Source organism: Mesoplodon densirostris, chromosome 5, assembly GCF_025265405.1.
Source record: "Mesoplodon densirostris isolate mMesDen1 chromosome 5, mMesDen1 primary haplotype, whole genome shotgun sequence".
In the NCBI taxonomy this organism is placed as follows: domain Eukaryota; kingdom Metazoa; phylum Chordata; class Mammalia; order Artiodactyla; family Ziphiidae; genus Mesoplodon; species Mesoplodon densirostris.
In genome coordinates, this window is record NC_082665.1 from 95,274,121 (window position 1) to 95,289,855 (window position 15,735).

Sequence of the window (15,735 nt, forward strand, 5' to 3'; positions counted from 1 at the left end):
GCCAGAGTGATCCTGTTAAAAACAAATACGGTCATGTCAGTGCTCTGCTCAGAAGCCCTCGCATCTCAGTGCCTTCCCTTCTCTTCCAGAGGCAAAGCCAGTGCTCTTACAGTGCTTTCCAGGTCCTCCCCGTTCAGGGTCTTCGTTCCTGCCCTTGTTCCCGCCACTGTGGTCTCACTGAGCATACCAGCTGCGCCGTCCCGCCCCACCTTTGCAGTTCCGGTGCCCTCTGGCTCTCATGCCCCTTCCGATATCTTTGAGTGACTTCCCTCATTTCCTTCAGGTCTCTTCTCACATGCCACCTCTTTGGACGACCCTTTCCTGACCACCCTGTGAAACAGCACTGTCCAGGAGAAGTTTCTGTGATGATGGAAATGTTCTGTATTGTGTGCTGTCCAATAAGACAGTGCCTAGCCACACGTGGCTGCTGAGCCCTTGAAATGTGGCTGTAAGCCCAAGGAACTGAATTTTTAATTGTATTTCGTTTAAATTGGAGGAGCCATATGTGGCTGCCTTAAGGAGCCTGCAGAGCCGCAGGAAGCAGTGCTTCCGAGCTCCACCACTCCGTCCTCTTACCCAGCTTTACTTCTCGTCTCATAGCACTTAACACCACACAGCGTGCTTCATATTTGTCTGTAGGTTTTTTTGTTAATTGCTTTCTCTGGCTATTATATCAGTTTCTGATGGGCAAGACTTAGTCTGTTCTTGGGCAGTGCTAAACCCCTAGAGCGTGGACGAGAGCCTGATGCATAGAAGGTGCTCCGAGATGAATGGGTGGGTGGATGGATGGATGTGTGCATGACTGAGAATATTATTGAATGAATTCTGTACAGTCAGCTTTCAGTAGGATATTTATCCCGTTGAAGGGTTATGTCTTCCCCATCCAAGCTCTGCTTTCCCGCTTGGCCAGAAGAGGGCACTGTGTCAGAAACCCCAGCCAGTGGATTGCATAGCACATTGCAGCTTGACAGTAAGGATCTCCGTACAAGAGCCTTTTTTCATGACAACACTGTTAGATAATTTTTTTAACTACATAAGCTTCGTTCATTTGGTGGTTAAATTCATTGTTTAAAATGCTTATTGAGTAACCAGAAAAATTTGCTCTGTGAGAAAAGTATATGGTGACATCTATTCCAAAGCAAATTTACACTCTCTCAAAGAGAGAACATTGTTCTCATTCAAATTAGTGTTATTCTCACAATAAAAGTACCCAGATCCAGGACAAATTATGATGTGATAGAGTTAAATTTTTTCTTAAAGCACCATGGCCCTCTTTTTGGTGTAGCTGCCAGACTTCTGGCCCACTGGTGATGATGGAAGGAGGCAATATAAAAATCCTACAGACAAGGTATTTAATCCCCAGATTTTATGATACTGATGTTTCTTTCTGGCTTTGCCTTTTCAGGATAACCTTTTCCACCCAAAATACACTGGAGAGGATTTAACCTGTACTGTGAAAAATCTCAAAAGAAGCACACAGTATAAGTTCAGGGTAAGTCAGTCATTTTGGTACCTGAACTGCTTAAAAATGAAGCTGTTTTATGTTTCATCCCTTTACCATTTTAAATCTACTGTACAGGTTAAAAGATTTTTAAGTTCGCTGCACTTTACACTTTTAAGGTAACATCTATAAAATACACACCCAACTTTAATTTTAAAACCCACTTTTGAGAAAGAAACCTGTTGCCATAATGTGCTGTAATAAACTGCATCACAGTGTGGCCAGATGCCCTTGCCTGGGAAGACCCAAACCAGGTGCCCAGCGCACCTGTCTCTCACCTGCACGTCACACCTTTCTATTCAGAGTTTCTCCTTTTAATCAGATTTCCCTTTTCTCCGTTGCCCTTTGCTCTTTTGCCCATTTTCTTTTTCTCAGCTGTTTTCCTTTTGCTCTTCTCTTACCCACCCCCTCCCCACTTGGGCTCTGCATTGGGCGACGTTGTGTTGAATCGGAAGACAGCTTTGTGAACTCTTTGCGACTTCGTTAGGAGAGAAGGGAACAGCAGGCTGCCTTGTGTGCTGCCCACTGTTTGTTGATTCTAGCACAGCACGGTGTTTTCTAGTGTGACAGTGTGCCTCCTGGAGAGACGTGGTTGTCTTCTGATTCCCCCTTTCTTTCTCTTAATTTGTGAGCCAAATCATGTTATTTAACACGTAGTAGTCACTCAGTAAATAGTTGTCAGATTATCCAGTGGCATGTGTGACTATTGAAGGAAAATGATAGTTTTTGATATTTTTAAAAATCCTTGTTACTCGATGCTGGCTATGAGATCATAGGTATACTGCTAGCATTTCTCCACAAGGTGGCATTGCCCTACTCCTAAATAAGCAAGGTTATTTTTATCTGCGTTTCCCCCGTATTTTCCTTCCACAAAACACTGAACTGGGTGGTGACATACTAGTTTTGTTTTGTCTTCTTGAAAGGGTAAAAATGTCTTTGGCTAAAACCTACCTTGTTGTTTTATTTTTAATTGTTAATAGCTAAACTATATAGAAAATAAGTACTCCATTAAAGAAACACTTATAAATTAGTAGTTTGAGACTGTGAGACAGAGAGAAAGAGAATATGTGAGAGTGTCTGTCTGTGTGAGTTTATGGATACCTTGATCTTGCCATATTGAAAGTCACTACTGGTTTAAGACCTGATATCTAAAGCATATTAATGTTTTCTCGGTTGTGTTATAGCTGACTGCTTCTAATATGGAAGGGAAAAGCTGCCCAAGTGAAGTTTTGGTTTGTACGACGAGTCCTGACAGGCCTGGACCTCCTACAAGACCCCTCATTAAAGGACCAGTTACATCTCATGGTTTTAGTGTTAAATGGGGTATGTTTTGTTGCTGTTGCTGCTGCTGCTTTTTTGACAGGTTTTTTAAAACTTGATTAATTTCAGTAGTGACAAACCAGTAAACAAACAAATCATATTATTTGAGGGAGTTTTACACGTTTGGAATATATGTATGAGAAACATCCTGAGAATTCTACAAACTGGTAAAATTGACAATTGTAAGAGCATTTCATTTACTTTATGATTTTCCTGTAAGACACATTTTTTTCTCCTATAGTTTTAATGTATTAGTGATTTGAATGTGGTAATCTCTGAATATATTTCATTCTTCAATAGCTTGCCCTTAAAATATAGCAATATTTAATATAAAATTGATTTATAAACTTAGTATTAAAAATAAATTTCAAAATTTAGGTAATTCATATTAACTTTTACAGAATGTTTAAGTTACAGTGAATTAGGAAGACTAGTTTTTGTTGTTTGTATGTCTTTGGAAGTCTTGGACTTCAGGAAGTTTTCATATTGAAGTTCGTCCTGGTATTTGTGGGGATCTGGTAGAGGATTTTGTGGCTCACCTGCTGCATGGATTATTTCAGTGAAATGAATGCCATTAGAATGTTGATAAACATTTGCAGTTGTATGTGAAACATAATATGTTATCACTAATGTCATATAATAATAGTAACTACCAAACAGGCAAAAAACAGAAATCTAAAATAAGATTTTACCTGGCAGTCAAGTAATGTAAAGGGAAGTTAAAACATTATTAAATTGTTATTGGAGACCAACCACTGAGACATATAACTGCTTCAAGTTATGTGGTAATTTTGAGGCAGAACTACTCCCTAGAAGATGGATACGATTAAGAGAAACAAAAAATCTAGGTGTGCTTTTTTGCCAGATCTAAAGCTTTTTTTCTCAGAATATCCTAGAAAGTTCTGTCAACACTGAGTATTTACTTTCATTAGCCATATGCTATATTTTAATTATTGCTGTAAATATCTATTACCGAAGTTTGCATACATTAATGGAAATAACAGGTGAAAGGAGACGGGAATTAAAGTTTCTAAATCTATATGAGTAACCTGAGGGTATATCTAAAATACAGAGGTGGCCAACTGATAGTAGAAGCAAATTCTGTGTAGTCTTGCAAAAAGGTATTTTCCTGCTCAGAAAAGAAAACTCTTGCAGGCACCGAGTTAGCAGTACACAGATATGATACCTAAGGCGCACAGGGCTCTAGTAACAAGCCGGAACCTCCTCCTCAAACCGGCTCTTTGGTACAGGTTCTTATTGATCCACAGCTCTGGTTTTATATTAGGTTCATGTGGGATACAAAGTTTGCTTAGTAGCAAACTGTGATGGAACAGATTTGTTATATTCTGATCTTTTATTTATTTTGTCAGTAAGTTTTGCACCTCCCTTTTCTTCCTTCTCCGTCTCTCACTGATGATATAAGCGAAATAAAAAAAGAATAAAGTAATTTTAAAAAAGAAAAAAATATATATTTTGTCTTATATAAAAACCATCAAATATTGAAGAGCAGGCTTCAGAATCTCAAAATAAATAAATGAACATAACTCTTAGAAAAATAAATCCATATTTTGAGTTTTGTTCATGTTTCACTAAATAAATGCTAACTTTTTGACATTTCTAGCTCTACGAACTTTGATAATCAGGTTTTGTGGTGTTTTTGTTTCTTTTGTTTTTCGAGAAAGGAGTTGGGTGAAATAATATATTAATTATTGTGCCTTTTGGTTGAATCCAGAATTCAGACAGTATATTATATGATTCTATGTGTTCTAATAATATTTACTAACAAAAATCAATACACTTTTATAACTAATAAGGCATTTGCTTACTTTCCAGATCCTCCAAAGGACAACGGTGGTTCAGAAATACTCAAGTACTTGCTAGAGATTACTGATGGAAATTCTGAAGGTGAAGTTTGTAGAAATTGTTTTGTTCAAGCCCTGTTTTCTAGTAAGATAAACATTTGTATAATAATAGCGGGCAATCATTAATTCTATTGATAGAGGTACTACAATAAACAAGCCTTAATCACATATTGACAGTTTTTTCTTTCAAACACAGCATCGGGGATCAGAGTCTGCTTGAAATGTACGTTTTTGTCGATTTTAAAATTTCCTGTCATTTCTTTAAACCGGAGGTCCCAATTAATAGAATAAATATGTTTTTCATCTCTCTTGGCACGCTTTCTCTAGAAATTCTTATAAGCAGAGAAAGTGTCCGAAGCAATCAGCAGGAAGGATAAACTGGAGACAGCAAATGAGTTTGGTGCACAAAGGATGACAAAATATAGTGTTGCTGTGGCTACTGACAAGTGTCCCACTTTGTCACAAGTTCAGAAAATGTCTTCATTTTTGTTGTGATTTCTGAGTCATATTATTTCTTCATTACTAGTCACACGAGGTGAATTAAAGTGGGACAGTGTTAGAGATCAGCTTCCCTTTATAGTGTCTTTTAAACAATTCTTAGATCTTCTTTCTGATAAAATTTATTAGGCTGTAATAGAAAAAAGTATAGTCATCCGAACTTTAAAAATGACACCCATCTCACCACTCCAATAATCCCTGTAACTTAAATTTTTTTTTAAAAAGTGATGCATATGGGAAAAAAGGAAAGAGTTAACAGCAACTTTTACAAACAAGCAATGCAGGTGTGTGGCTTGCTTTTTATTCTGTGCCACGATAGCCACCTGGAGTGTTTTGTTTTTCATGTCAGTTGGGCCCTATTTTAAGCTGAAAAACATGAAAATGCTTTGAGATGGGCACAGCTGTTCTTAACATAAAATCACATTCTGTGCTAAAAATCTGACCTAGGAGAGAAGTCACGGATGTGCAGTGGCTCATCGTGAAAACCTAAATATATTTTGAATTTTTGTGGCTCTCTTGACCACTGGTGACAGATCAAAAGTAGATGCCATCTGTACTTAAAAGTTAACAACTTTGCCAGTGCGTGACATCAACGATTAATTGAATCTCCTCGGTAGTCCTTGTTCCCAGTTGCCTTTTCAGTGCCGGTTGTTTGATCGGTAATGTCAGGATGACTGTCTTTAATATTCCCCCTTGTCATATGGCCCTAGCGCATGTGGCTTCATTGTGAATCTGACCTAATAAGCAGCTGAGGGCATTTGTGGAAGTTAGTAACTATCATGGAACAGGGTAAAAGTATTTTCCCTAAAACAACTGCATGGAGTAAAAGCCTCCTTTAAAATAGTCTGCTGGAAACATTGTGTTAGTGGGAGCAAAACAGAGGAGGATAAACATCCCAGATTTGTGGGGCAGGCAGGCAGGCAGGCAGTCGAAGCATCCCCAGTGCTCTTCACCTGGTGGCATCAGCTTCACCCAGGCCCCCCCAGTGGCTCCGCTTGCTTGCTTTATTCCCAAGAATTGGTCAGATAACCTGGGTCACACTGAGTATTTCATTTTTAATGTCACTCCGTCAGGTGTTTTTGTCTTTTAAGTGGGGCTCCATGGAGACGGCAGGCCTTTACCCAAAGGACCTGGTCTATATGAGGAGGGGGAGGTTTCACTCACTGTGACCTCCAGGCAGATAAGAGCCAGGAGAAACTCTTCAGTGGTGCCCTGGTCTGACGAGGAACCTTGTGGCCGAGCAGCCTTCCCCTTGCCCAGCTGGCCTCAGGGGCTTCTCACACCATTACCACTTCCTAGCTTGCTCAACACCGGCCGCTGTCTCCTGCTGCGGGGCAAACTACAGATTTCGTGTGCTTTCCAGCATCCCAACCTCACAGTCAGCAAATGTAATCATGGTGATATTAAGTAGCGTAGCCAGCAGTACTAAGTATTAAAAATGACTCCATGTCATTTTAGTATTTAACTTTGTAAAGGAGATGGAAAGAGAGCACTGTGGCTGTTTAGGAAAAAAACAAAAAAGAATAAGAGATGCTGGTTTTCATGGAAACCACTTAGAGCTTTTTCTTATCAGGAATGGTTGGTACTGTTACGTTTTTACAGAAGGCATAATCTCATACACGGGTCTTGTTTTGCAGCGAGTCAGTGGGAAGTGGCCTACAGTGGGTCGGCTACAGAGTACACTTTCACCCACTTGAAACCAGGCACTTTGTACAAACTCCGAGCCTGCTGCATAAGTACTGGTGGACACAGTCAGGTTGGTTTTGTTTCAGTATAAAAGTAAACATCTTTGGTCCAACTCGACAACCTATCTATAACATCAGAATAAATTGCTGTTTAAAAATGTACCTTGGTGGGCTTCCTTGGTGGCGCAGTGGTTGAGAGTCCACCTGCCGATGCAGGGGACACGGGTTCGTGCCCTGGTCCGGGAAGATCCCACATGCCACGGAGCGGCTAGACCCATGAGCCATGGCCGCTGAGCCTGCGTGTCCGGAGCCTGTGCTCCGCAACGGGAGAGGCCACAACAGTGAGAGGTCCGCGTACCACACACACACACACAAAATGTATCTTAGTAATGCAGCCTGCCATGGTATCACATCATGAATTCAAAGTTTTCCGAATTGTGCTTTAGTGGGTATAAAAAGATAGACCCAAATCATTGTCAACTGAATTGTGCTGCTTTCCAAGTGCATCCCTCACTTAATTTCTTAGAAGACTTTGGCATGATCACCTGACAGTTGAAAATTGAGGGTGGTCTGCAATTTGCATTAGCTAATAAATAAGGGGGTGAACCTCAGTTATTGCAATGATAGAAAAACGTAGAATTTAGAGCAAAAAAAGATATGGCCTCCAGCACAGCTTTTTTTTAACCACATCTGGCAGTTTTGTGAAAATGAGAGACACACCTTCCTTGAGATACTTTACTGCCATCTGCTGGAAAATTATTGTAAAAGCCACATAAATCTATGTTGACTGAGCTGAAAGGCACTTCCTGTGATTACGCAGTGCCCAACCTACACATCTGTAGGCAGCAGCAGTTCTCTTGCTGTCTCCTCTTTTTTTTTTAATTGAAGTATAATTGACTTACAGTATTACATAAGTTTCAGGGCCACAACATAGTGACAATATTTTTATATATCACAAAAGGATCACCACCATTGTCTACAATTTATATGACCTTAGACCAACCATTCAACACGTCAGGAAACTTGGTTTCAACTTCACAGTGTTCTCATAGGCTCAAAACAGCGTAACAAGTACACATGAAGTACTCTAGAAATGAGATATCAGTAGTTATTATCTAAATGGTGTTAACATTCAGAAAGTGAGTGAGAGGCAATATGGTAAAAGATGTTTTCATTGTAGAGATATTTAACATTGTGGTTTTGAAACCATTAGTGTTGAGAGAGAGCGCGCGTGCAGTGGTGACTTATAACCCTGTTACCCTGTACTGGGTTGACTTTTCAAGAGAACACCTGCCATTAGGTGCCGAATTTTGCCACTCAGCCCACCTCTGACGTCGTTTTATGTTGATTTTCTTTCCCCCCCAAGCTAGTGGTACTGTGATGTCTAGACTGTCCATATAGACAGACTTCTGAGGTAAAAAGAAAGGTCCACCTAGACGACATTTATGCAGTGCCTCCCAGGGTGGGGGTGTCCACATCAAAGCTACAGATGATCAGCGAGTTCCTCTTACATGCGAGGTGCTGCACAAGCCTACACAGAAGCGGCAGCGCTCCTTGAATGCTTAAGTACATCTCCTCTGCACTTCATCTCCTCAGGATGGAGGCTGAATCTGGTGGAGCTGCATAGGTCTACCATGCTCCTCCTGTCTCAAAAAGGGGTCAGCTTCTATACCACCAGGCTTACGCAACCAGATCCTGCAAAAAAGGCGGCCTGCTGATTTTAGTATTCATAGAACCTGCTGGTTAATGTCAGACTCAGTTGATTAATATTGACTTTATTTGCTTTTCTGCTCTGTATGTGGATGGTTGGCCATTTATGGCACCATTTAAAAACTTCATCCAGCTGTTGTTTTGTGTTCTCTTCTGTCCTCATGAAGGGTCTCTAATTTTTGTTTAAAGGAAAATAACCGTGTGCTTAGGATACACAACACTCAGAAAGTCAGCCTACAAATCTGACATCAGAAATAATTATTTTTATCAGTGCTGTATGCAGTGTATGTCCATACTTAAAACAAACACATACACACACACACACCACACACACAGAGACGAAGATCTTATTGCATAAAAAGTGTAAACATTCAATGTGTAACCCTCTTTGGTAGCATTTGCAGGTATGGGGTGGAATTTGCTTGGTATATAGAGCTCTAATAAATTCAAAGTAACTAAGAGATGATTCTCTCCTGTATTTCTCCTGCAGTGTTCTGAAAGTCTCCCTGTTCGCACACTAAGCATTGCACCAGGTCAGTGTCGCCCACCGAGGGTTTTGGGTAGACCAAAGCACAAAGAAGTCCACTTAGAGTGGGGTGAGTGAACACGTCTTCACGTTGCCAATTTGGACAAGTGGAGATTGAGTTTAAGACTTAATGCTTTGTAATCAAGTTCCAGGTCTTCCTTCTGAAAACCATATTTGTTTCTATTGAAAATGCCCATATTCTGTTCAATGTACATGGGCTTGGGTTTGTATTCTCCCCGCGTTGTCACTCACCCTTCTATTCCTGATGGTGCCACACGTGCTGTTCATCCTCTACCCTCAGAGGGCACTTTCATAGAAAATGTTTCAGAGCAGCCAGTCTTTTCAGGAATTTTTCAGCTTTATTCATAAAATAAAAGTTGTGCTCAATTTAGAGGTTAAACTAAGAAATAGTTCATCAGGTAACATCTGATTCCTCCTCATCTTTGCTGCCTTGTTATGTGTGGGTCCTGGTGTTTTACTGTATCGACTCAAACTGTATTAGCATTTCCTGTCGGGTCAACAATTTACAAGCATGTAAAAAGGCAAATATAAACCTGCAAAACACTGTCAGACAATTGTTCCCCATCACTTATGCCTAAAATAAGATAGTGTGCCAGTTTTGGGTCCTCTAACTTGATTTAATGTGTCCTTTGGTTTCAAGTTAAGGAGAAGATTTTCTCCCCTCTATTTCTTGCGTTTACCTGGCATTAGGATATAAAGGAATTGCCTAAAAGTTCTACGGTTTTGGAATTTTGTTAATATCATTAAACGTACTTGCTTTGGAAAGTATGGATAACATCATTCAGAAACTTTCTCTGTATATCTTTTTTCTGGAGTGGGGTTTCTTTTGTAAATATCGAGGACAGGCCACCTACGTGGTGTTTTGCAAACCTTGTGGAAAGTGAGGTGTGATAGGGTCAACTGGAAACACAAAAGTGTTCTGATATGAAAAACATTCTCCTTTCCCAGATGTTCCTGCCTCTGAAAGTGGCTGTGAGGTCTCGGAATACAGCGTGGAGATGACGGAACCTGAGGATGTAGCTTCGGAGGTGTACCATGGGCCCGAGCTTGAGTGCACCGTTGGCAACCTGCTTCCCGGAACCATGTATCGCTTCAGGGTGAGAGCTCTGAATGATGGAGGGGTGAGTACAGGCTTATACACCGTAACGGAAATATAAGGTCCCGGCACTTCCGTTTCTACACTCCTAAAATCTTTAGCAGTATCTGTCCAACCTTGACAACCATTAAAGAAGTGTATGTAAAATCTAATTTCTGAAGATACACTGTTTTGATTTCATGTAGACCCAACACTGGAAATTTTGTTTCTTTTGTCCTCATATCATTCTATTAAGATGGAGTTCAAGGTTAATAACAACATTACCCTTCAGATGCTTTTGGTAGTTTTTAAAATAATTTCCTATTTTCTCATCGACTGTATAAATCAGTTATGGGAAACTAGGGCTACGTAATATTTCTTTATCATATTGTCTAAATTACCCAGCAATGTCTTAGGTCAGTTCTTAAAACTGGACTGGGATAGAGGCTAAGGAGGCCAGTATATCTTTTTTCCGTTTATTTCAAGTGAAAACTGTAGAACTCTCTGGTCCTTCTTACTACTCCATCTGAAGTTGTCGAGGTGGGCTGTTAGAGATTGGAAGAGTATGTCTATATTATATCCACAAAGGTGATTGGTTTTTGTTTTTTATAATTGCAGAGTGATATGGATTGGGGGGCAATTCATAATGAGAGTGAAGTGACCCAGAAACTACAGGGCTTTTTGATGTGTCAAAGATGGGCAGAAACATAAAAGGAAGTAGAAGGGTGTGGGTAGAGCAAACCGCTGCTGAAGCCCCACAGAGCGCCAGTGGTGTGTATACATGCACTCCATGCACATAAATAGATGTAATTAATGGATGAGATTTTTACAAGTAAGAAAGCCCACTGACAGCGACAAGAAGTTGACAATGACTCTTCTAGTTCTCGGGAGTCCTGTTCACGCCTTTCAGAAGCAAAGTATGTTTGTCTTTAGTCTGTTTCATGTTAGCCATGCTGACTATGAAAACATTTGGTCTGAAGTATGATCACAAACCTTTAATAGGAGCTGGATTTCTTCTAATTGCCCATTAGGAAAGAATTTCAGATACAGGTATTTAAATTAAAACACACACACACACACACACACACACACACACAAAACTAGACAATAAAAATGTATTGGTGAGAAGATAAGAAAGCCTATGCACCCAAACTTTTATAAGTAAAAAGAGGATGGATGGTGATGATCACTGATGCTGCAGAAGAAATCCTATTTTACTGTTGATCTGGTGCTTCTCCCCATCAATTTTTCAGAGGGATTTTTTTTATCTTTTCATGATAAAGATAAATGTGCAACTGGGCTGACTTGACTTTTACTTTCTCCTTTCACTAATTTATCATAAAAAGAAAGTATCTTCAGCCTTGTTTTTAAATTCTGTTCTATTGGAAGTTAACCATATATTTGACTCATAATCACCTTCTATGGGCCACTTCAGAGAGCTTCTCCCCCACCCCCAGTATATTTGCAGGTTATATTGTTAGAAAATGTGAGAGGTTTTGGGTTTTTTTTTTTTTAATCTTTTTTTTCCATTTTGAAAAACATAGTCACATACTTCATTAACCTGAAAATTTCTTTACTCTTTGCCCCAACTCACTGAAGTATCACATATTCCACTGTTAACATGGTGGTGATGGTTCTCTCGACGTGTTTTAAATCTGTAGTGGTGGTTGGCTCTGAGCAGTTTGGTCACTGATGGTGGTGGAGGAGAGGAGTGCAGTGTAAACCTTCAAATAGTTGAGATGGTGGGAGACATGCTGAGAAAACATTAACAGGGCCATTGGTTTTCAAAATGGAAAATACCAGTAACTGGAAGAAGTACTCAAAATTTGATAACCAACAATCCCACGAAGATTTTTGTGCATTAAAAATTAAACTGCAGTATGCATCTGACTTAGTTTTCTTTGAAGCCTTCTGAGAAATTAAAGCAGAATGCTGTGATGTAGCAAAAGTCAGCATTTTTTGTTTCTTAAGTCACAGCAAAAATGTTTAGTAAACCAACTTTCTAATCCTTTTGAATTTAAAAAATATATATATATTTATAAAATAGACATATACTACTTAGGGAATGTATGTTAGAAGAAAACCTACATGTTCAACTGAAAGTGAACACCATTAGGTAATACTTTTAATCGTATTGATGATGGCATTAGCTTAGCCCTTGTTTGGTTATCTCACACACACACACACACACACACACACACACACACCTACAAGCACACATATGTTTTTCTCTTTCAGTATGGTCCCTATTCTGATGTCTCAGAAATTACAACGGCTGCAGGGCCTCCTGGACAGTGCAAAGCACCTTGTATCTCTTTTACGCCTGATGGATGTGTCCTAGTGAGTTGGGAGGTAAGCCAGGCACGTGTTCTGCATCAGTTTGTTTCTTGTACTTTATCTGCCCCCCAGTGCAAGTTATGAGGAGCTCACAAAGCTTAAGTTCACATATAGGTTTTACACAGTCATCTGCCTTGGTGCTTGCCAAGAGTTATGGAAATTTTACCACTGGTCAGAATTGAGAGGAAATTGAGTATCTTTTTCATGCTTTTCTTTTCATGTATTTGAAATATCCTAAGGCATGTTGCTCTCTTTCTCGGTTTAGTTAATTGAACACAAACATCATAGCATTTTCTTCTCAATGAAATTAACCACTTAAACTTCTGTTTTCCAGAGTCCTGAAAGCTCTGGTGCTGATATCTCAGAGTACAGGTTGGAGTGGGGAGAAGATGAAGAATCCTTAGAACTCATTTATCATGGGACAGACACCGGCTTTGAAATGAGGGATCTGTTGCCTGCTGCACAGTATTGCTGTAGGTTACAGGTAGGCTGACACTATTCGGACATCTCTCACAAATACTGGTGTTCCATGATAGACTCTGGGAAACTTAGTCAAAGGCTCGTGATGGAGGCCATCAGGAGGGGCGATATGGAAAAAAAGAGTTCTTTTAAATAAAAACAAATGTAATTGTTTTGGTATTTTACAGTTAATTTTTGCTTCTCTAAGAGGTCCTAAAAAGTAGGAACAAAACCAGAATCATCTCCAGTGTACTTGTCACCACGCTTGCATCTTGCTTGCTGGTCAATTCACTGAATGAAGGACCGAGTCCAAGGCAAAGGTGGCACAGCTCCTTAGGGAAGATACCTTCTGTCTGAATTTTCTGAGATGCACATTTCGGTGGGAAAGCCACTTAGACAAAAGGCAAAAAACATTTAAAACTTCCCATTCCAGATGTTAAATGGAGCCAAAAACAAACACTAGAGTAGTTAGAACCAGTCTGCGTTCAATCGTTAAGACCCACCTCCCACTTCCCAGTGACCATTAACAAGGCTGGTTATCTGTAAGCTTCCGCTTGGGTGTCCAAATAGAATAACGTGAAGAATAATTGGCTCCTAGCCTAACCCCTAAGAGTGACAATAGTCATGGGTTTACTTTCATTTTATTGACTTGGGTAAATATTTTTTTTCCCTTTGAAAAACCATATTGTCCTGAGAAATCAGGGTTCTTTGTTCATTTCTTTCCATTTGTTCAGTAACATTTCTTGAGCACCACTTTGTGCCAGAATCAAAGGATGATCCCGATGATGAAAAGGAGAGATACAAAGATTAATCAGTTGTGGTTCTTGACCTTGAAGAATTCTTTCTTCATACATGTTTAGATTTAAATAGATAAAGAAGCAAAGATGCCAGATTTAGGTTTCCACCTGATTTAAGTCATGGATCATATTGCTTATTACAAGCCCATCTACTCTCAGTGTCTCTGGGCCTCGGGCCTCTTTGGAGAAAATATTCCCTTCTTAATTTAACTTTCCAGATCAACTGAAGCTATTCCATTGAATTCTGAAGGTTGTTTTGTCATAAACATTTCTGGCTAAACTCTTTCATTATGCACACCTTCCTTCTCGAATGGAGGGCCTGGGATGTAATTAACCATTCTTCAGTGAGTCAGGGTCATAGCACGTTATCTGAGCTTTATAACAGCCATGATGAGTCATTGGGAAGAGGTTAAATTATGTGCTACACTCCTGTTTTTGGAACAAGGCAACATATAAATAAAAACTGTCTGCCATCACAGGAAATAACTTCAATCTGCTTTTGAGTTTTGGTGTCTCTTTAAAATGTTCTACTTCCTTTTCTTCCTTTCAGGGTATATGTTGTCACTTAGCATTAACTTCCCAAAACTGCATTTTAAAAGATACATTGGTAAGAGTAGAGCCTGCATGATAATCTTGCCTCCCTGTCAACAACAGTAAATATTTTCAAGTGTCTATACTTAATCGTCATAAAATGAGTCAGACCCTATGAAGGGGATAGCACTTTCAAGGCCATTGCTATGCTAAAGAAGTATTGCCAGGAAAGGGGTCTCCCCAACCTGTATTGATTTCTTGATACCTAAAGACCAAATCTGAATTGTTTTCATTTGACATTGCTACGAAGTCAGGTTAAAGATGAATATTCTTTTAACTATTTGGTGCCTTAAAAATTAAATCACTGGGCTTCCCTGGTGGCGCAGTGGTTGAGCGTCCGCCTGCCGATGCAGGGGGACACGGGTTTGTGCCCCGCTCCGGGAAGATCCCACATGCCGCAGAGCGGCTGGGCCCGTGAGCCGTGGCCGCTGAGCCTGCGCGTCCGGAGCCTGTGCTCCGCAACGGGAGAGGTCACAACAGTGAGAGGCCCGCGTACCGCAAAAAAAAAAAATTAAATCACTGTGATACCTATATTGTGTTTTATAAAAATTGCGTGGAGCATTTCTTGTTTGAATATTTTAATTACCATGTACCCAAGTAATTCTATTCACATGAAGCATGTTGTATATTATAGGCATACTCTTATATTTTAGTAAGATTCTTTTGAATTGCTTCCTTTGTAAACTGGTAATATAATAAGTGATATAACTCGAGAAAGCTAGAACAAAGCTAGGCAGGATCCTGGAATAGAGAAAGAACATTATCGGAAATTGGTAAGATTTGAATCTAACTACATAAAGTCTGTACGTCGTTAATACCGTTGTACCAATGTTAATCTCCTGGTTTGGATCATTGTTTTATACTTATGTAAGGTATTAATATTAGGAGAAGCAAGGTGAGCAATTATATGGAAATTTCTCTGCACTATTTTTGCAACTTTTCTGTAAGTCTAAAATTAATTCAAAATAAAGTATTTCGTTGTTGTTTTGTTTTAAGAAAATTGGTTTAGGAAAATTGCTATTGCTATTTTGTTCTTGATTTTCCCAGGGAGAAGGAGGGAAGTGAAGCACTGACAGCTGGCCTGATATACTCTGCCAGGATTTGACATGTTAACAAATTTAATCTTTACAATAACTCTGTGAATTATGTGTTACTATCCCCATTCTACATCTGAGGAAGCAGAGATGTTAATTTGCCTAAGATCACACAGTTAGTAAATAATGGGATCCAGATGTGAACAAAGCTCCAACTCTAAAAGCCATGTTCTTTTCCTTCTGTTACATGGTGATTAAAGCCTTAGTTGATATGAAAGTTGGGCTCCACAGTATCTTATTTTTCTGCCCCTGTGATAAA

The 15,735-nt window shown here is 39.6% G+C and overlaps 1 protein-coding gene across 4 annotated transcripts in view; it reads left to right on the forward strand.

Moving 5' to 3' along the window:
* FNDC3B (fibronectin type III domain containing 3B) overlaps nt 1-15,735 on the forward strand; it is a 353,074-nt gene that overhangs the window by 292,298 nt on the left and 45,041 nt on the right. For 3 of the 4 annotated variants that reach the window (XM_060099137.1, XM_060099138.1, XM_060099140.1), the window contains exons 14-21: nt 1,406-1,492; nt 2,686-2,824; nt 4,655-4,726; nt 6,819-6,937; nt 9,067-9,172; nt 10,072-10,244; nt 12,437-12,550; nt 12,870-13,019. In XM_060099137.1, coding sequence (XP_059955120.1) covers nt 1,406-1,492; nt 2,686-2,824; nt 4,655-4,726; nt 6,819-6,937; nt 9,067-9,172; nt 10,072-10,244; nt 12,437-12,550; nt 12,870-13,019 — 960 coding nt within the window. The remainder of the gene's footprint in view (nt 1-1,405; nt 1,493-2,685; nt 2,825-4,654; nt 4,727-6,818; nt 6,938-9,066; nt 9,173-10,071; nt 10,245-12,436; nt 12,551-12,869; nt 13,020-15,735) is intronic. The other variant, XM_060099141.1, reaches the window with a different exon arrangement.